Below are 5,412 nucleotides of genomic sequence, written 5' to 3'. Positions count from 1 at the left end.
AAGTAACCTGGTGAGCAATAGCTCGTAACTATGTTAAAATAGCACAGTTTAGCTAGTTTTCGGACTGGTCATTCAAAAATAACCAGAATTTGCCAAGTCATTGAAAATAGTCACTATTTTGCTGCAACAGAGACCGGTCTAGCATAATATACTGGAGGTCGGTGCACCTGTGTATGAACTTCCAGTATATTATGCTAGACTAGTATGCTTTGCTGGCTCCAGTACAATATACTGGAGACTGGAGCATTGGTGCTCCAAACTCCAGTATATTATGCTAGACCGGTATATTATACTGAACTCCAATATATTAGACTGGAGTTCAAGTATAATATACTGGAACTCCAGTATATTATGCTGGAGTATTTTTTCGGATTTTGAACAGTATTTTCGTTCATATTTATCTTTACATAAAAAGTGGTTATATTTCGATTACCTTTGAAACTGTGGCTATTTTTGAATGACCACTTTTAAATCTGGCTATTTTTTAATTTCTCCCGTAAACTATACATTAGATATAAAAACAGTTGGTGAGGAGATTTATTATAGAATTAATATGGGGAAATTGTAAATAATTTCGCGTCAAACTTTGATTAGAGACCATCCTAATCCATATCAACCTAGTAATAATATGATAATATCGCAAATGACGATATTATTTGTGACTAGGTCCAATTTCAGAGGAGTCATGGCTCATGCTTTAAGAAGATAATTTCTTCCTTGGAAATGTCGTTGTCAATTACACAATATAAAATACGCCATACCCATTAATTAAAAAGGGGTACCAGAATGAAAATGCACCATTTGAACATTTAACATGTACATATTGAATAACGAATTTTCGGGTGTAAGATAGTTTTTCCATGAAAAAATAATAATAAAAAATTACCTTTGATACTAATTGGAATTGAGTTAGATTTTAAAGTTGATGGCACATTATAGTACATACTCGATAGGAATGGGACATTGACTGATTGACGAATTGTGGTGGTGTTTCTTGATAGGTATGAGTAATGGCGGAGCCATATTAGTCTAAGTAGGCATTTGGAAATAAAAATTATAATTCTTTTAAAAAATTAGTATTTGAAATTAATTGAAAAATAGTATTTATAATTTAAAATTATATTTGAACATACATTAACTTGAACAAATATTCTAGTTTTATGAGCGATAATTTTCTTAAATTTTTAAAAAAGTTGTCAAAATCACTTTTTGACTTCTAAAATACTCATTTTCGAAAAATTTCGAAAAATTTACAAAAATTTGATTTATTTTATGGACAAACAGGGCCTAAAAATAATCGGTTGAAAACAAAAAACAAAATTGACATGTAAAATAATTTCCTCCGTATCATACGCGCACCTTTACGTGTTCCACCCCTTTCCCCGGATTCTTTTATTCTTCTTCTTTGGCACTTGTCTTTCTCTTCACATACATTTGTTTACTCTCCTTCCAAATTAAAGAATGAGGAACTCTGAGAGTAAAGACCCTATCGATTGATTGTCAAAGCTCCAACATTGAATTTCACTCAGCAGGAGTATAGGTGATGACAAATGCTTTCATTGTAATTTCAATTGCTATTTGTCTTCTCAATCAGTAGTTCACAAGATTGCAACTTTAACTAGATTATGCACGGTACTTTTCCCCCTTTTAAAATTTCTTCTAAATAATATGTTAGGAATTGTTTTTTTCTTCTTTATTTCTTGGATTTTTTATATTTGCCAACTAGTTTGCTTGTCTTTGTTGTGTGTGGAAATTGGAAGTTGGATTAAAGAAGGGTTAGTGTAAAAATTTCAGCTTTCATCTGGAAATCACAACTCTGTTTACTGTTATTGTCAATATTTATCTTGATAACGTGAATCTCTGCGTTTGGTCAACCCTTTTCTTCTACCTATATATAACTAATAGGTCCCTAGACAATTGATATAGTGGGATTTCAACTGTATATGCAGAAGAGTTTATGAATTGAAGTGATGCATATATAACGCAATATTTTATCACCCCAATGAGCTTGTTTAGTTAAATGGCATGGAAAGTGTTAAGGAAAAACAAGCCCGGTAATGGATTTCTTTGCAAAGTCTGTTAAGGATGTGCGACAATTAACTCATCGTCAAGCAAAAATAATGCACAAATTTAAGCTTAGGAAGAAGCAATAACTAAACGTTTCCTTTTGAGGAGTTTGATGGGTGCTGATTGCTGAAGAAATAAAGGGTGACATGATTAAGCTTCTTTTGGTGCTAAAGAGAATGTACCTGGATTAGATCCTGATCAAGCTAAAGGGTGACATGATCTATTATCTTAAATATATAGATCCTGGATTAGAAGAGCTGATATTGAAGCTGCTGCAAAGGTAGATCGAGGATTGTTGCTACATTGTTCTTGTTTTGAAGGAAAGGAATCACTAAACGAGAGTAAGATTTCATAACATTGTCAGCAGATTTCCTCAAATTTTCCTTAAACTAACACGTCTCACAACTAGTCACAAGTCACGATCCCCTCGTCTTCTAGACTCCTCCTTCCTCGATAGTCTAACAAGGTTTTATTCAACTGGATTAACATGATCCTTTATACTTGCTAGATTAGCTACGCCCGATCCTGATAAGCACCTTATATGTGCTACTTTTGAGTCTTGAAGCAAGCAATCCTTTACTATAGTAATGCTGCAGAAATATTATACATGGATGTGATAATAACCTAATTCATGTACAAGTCTCATCAGACTACTCTGCAATTTGAGTTCAGGAATAAGCTGATCTCAGATAAACCAAGTAAAATTTGCTTCTTGAGCTTCTGTTCTCTGCATATTATGCAGACAGTAGAAAGAAGATGTTGATGTAATACATAATCATGAAGTGAAAGGTCACAAATTTGTAATCTTATTTCTGTCTGAGCCGAATTTTGTACATGTTAATTGCCTCCTGGATTAAACTATCGAGCCTTCCGACCAGCTAATTAGGCTTGCTATGACTTTTATTTTAAACATATCAACAAAATGAGACCTTTCTCGTGGCCCTATTCAGAAAGGGGTTTAACCTTGTTATCCTTTCTTATTTGGTTTCCATGGAACTGGTCTTTCTTGTCTGATTAATACCCTCTAATTATGTAAGCTCCTTTCAACTCCAGTATGCCTTAAATAAATTTAGACGTTATTTCTAGATGTTTGAAGCACTAATATTAAAATTCAGATATTGGTGTCAGCATATGAATTGATAAGACACGTACATGTTCGGACATTCTTTGTGAATACTGCAGTAACTTCATCTTGTGCAGTGGTCCTTTGTCTGCCTCTGCTCGATGATTGATGAACGGAAATTGGTTATCTGCAGACTACTCATCTCTTCATTGACCTTATATCATAACTTTAATCTCTTATCAGTTAACCACCTAAAAGATCTGGATCATTGTTTCATATTGTGATTTGCAAAATAAATGGTGGTTTGTCTTTTGATTGTTGATGATCTAACTTTACTTGAAATGATACCATGTATTCATCCAGGTAATTGCAGTCGCAGTTAGTCCCTTGATCACCTAACTTCAGTTTATGAACAGAGGGAAATGGCATCTTTAGTCCACCTGCCATCTGCAACATCAGCAGTTACTTCGCGACATGCACGTCATAAACAGCTGCAATTGTTGAAAATCCAAAGAGTGCCAAATGGAATGACCTTTCCTTGTATGAGCCGTAAGTCGTTCACTCTTTGCTGTTCAAATCAGTCTCCATGGGAACCTGCACCTGTCACTTATGTTCCTAGTGATAATATTGAAGATAAATTTTTGGAAGGGACAACCAATATATTTGAAACCATGTCGTCCAGCAAACCAGCTGAATCTTCATTAACTGAGGCTGAAGGCCTCACTGATGTAAAGAATCCGCCACCTTTGCAGCTCCAATACCTCCAATGGCCTGTGTGGGTTCTTGGCCCTGCAGTTCTCTTAGCCACTGGGATGGTGCCAACTTTGTGGCTGCCTATTTCATCAGTTTTCATTGGTCCCAACATAGCCAGCCTTCTTTCCTTGACTGGACTTGATTGTATTTACAATCTTGGAGCAAACCTATTTCTCCTGTTAGCCGATTCTTGTGCTCGTTCACCAGACACCAGTGAAGATTCCAGCAGCAAGCCGCCTTTTAGTTATCAGTTATGGAACATGGTCGCAAACATTATGGGTTTAGTCATTCCCTTGACAGTACTTTTTGGTTCTCAGAACAGTTTCCTTCAGCCTCAACTTCCTTTCATTTCTTATGCGGTGCTCTTGGGTCCCTATCTCCTGCTTCTATGCATACAGATACTCACAGAGATGCTGACATGGCATTGGAAGTCACCAGTGTGGTTGGTGACACCGGTAGTTTATGAAGCTTATCGTGTGTTGCAATTGATGAGGGGTTTAAAGCTCAGTGCAGAACTCGCTGCACCATCATGGATGCTGCATACCATTAGAGGACTAGTCTGCTGGTGGGTACTCATTCTTGGCATGCAGCTCATGAGAGTCGCTTGGTATGCTGGTTTCACTGCTCGGGCTCATCAGAAACAGCTGCACGCCCTTCCTGATGTTGATTAGGTCCAAATGATTGACTTTCCTTTTTTTTTGGTTTACAGAACGAAAAGATGGTTGGAATTGAATTGGTATAGGCTTCTCTTTCCCCCCCCCTTTCTTCCCGTTTCTTGTTACTGTTGTGCATAAGGAGTTGGCCTTTAGAGTAACTACTAAGATGTATGTTACCAGAAAACGAACAAAAAAATGTATACATCCAGATATTTGTTTAGTTAAAGGTGCTTGCAGTTTCTCTCTAAAATATATCTCTGAGTGCATCATGTTGTTTGACTGTTACATGAATTGTGGAAGGAACAATTCAGGTAGAAAGTTTCTTGCTATAATTTTAACTTGTGTACTAAGACGTGTCCTGCCTCTGTACCTCACAATGTAGGAGTAAGGTCTGCGTACACGTTATTCTCCCCAAATTCTACTTGTGGAATTTTATTGGTTTTTGGTGTTGTTGTTGTTACAAAGACGCCTTTCCTAATCCCCATAAATCCCCCTCCAGAAAAAAACAAAAGGACTTTTGAACAAAGATATTATGAATGGATCAATTAGTCTTGCAAGACAAATTCTAGTACGAGGCAAAAAATGTTAGTAAAATTGATTTTTTTTTAATCTCTTAAGGCTTTGGTTGTGCTGAATTATCTGTATCTATAGTTCTATGTTGGTGGGAGATACTTTCTCCGTCCACAATAAGTGATCAATTTGGTTTTTTATTTTGGTCTAAAATAAATGTCCATTTATATAATCAAGAAAAAATTCAATTTGTTTTTCCAAAATTACCCTTATATACGTATTCATAAAAAGTCATTTACTTCTCACATTTGAGAAGAGAAATAAGTGTTATTATAACTATGCCGCAATATTTAATTAAGAATA

The 5,412-nt window shown here is 35.7% G+C and overlaps 1 protein-coding gene across 4 annotated transcripts; it reads left to right on the top strand.

Annotated features, from left to right (window-relative positions):
• Window positions 1-1,394: 1,394 nt before the first annotated feature.
• Window positions 1,395-4,789, top strand: LOC107812635 (uncharacterized). Of its 4 annotated transcripts, none has more exons than XM_016637782.2 (3): window positions 1,395-1,540; window positions 2,308-2,408; window positions 3,494-4,789. In XM_016637782.2, the coding sequence occupies exon 3, from the start codon at window positions 3,553-3,555 to the stop codon at window positions 4,552-4,554; it is 1,002 nt and encodes a 333-aa protein (XP_016493268.1). In that variant the 5' UTR covers window positions 1,395-1,540; window positions 2,308-2,408; window positions 3,494-3,552; the 3' UTR covers window positions 4,555-4,789. The 4 variants fall into 4 exon arrangements, with proteins under 4 accessions (XP_016493268.1, XP_016493264.1, XP_016493266.1 ...); XM_016637781.2 differs by having other exon boundaries at window positions 1,515-1,632; XM_016637778.2 differs by lacking the exon at window positions 2,308-2,408 and having other exon boundaries at window positions 1,403-1,540.
• Window positions 4,790-5,412: the final 623 nt, after the last annotated feature.

This window comes from Nicotiana tabacum, chromosome 7 (assembly GCF_000715075.1).
Source record: "Nicotiana tabacum cultivar K326 chromosome 7, ASM71507v2, whole genome shotgun sequence".
Classification (NCBI taxonomy): Eukaryota; Viridiplantae; Streptophyta; class Magnoliopsida; order Solanales; family Solanaceae; genus Nicotiana; species Nicotiana tabacum.
Note: the sequence above shows the minus strand (reverse complement) of the source record. Positions and strands in the feature narration are given on the sequence as shown.

Coding starts and splice junctions, on each gene's coding strand:
- LOC107812635 (XM_016637782.2), top strand. CDS start 3,553: ATGGCATCTTTAGTCCACCTGCCATCTGCAACATCAGCAGTTACTTCG.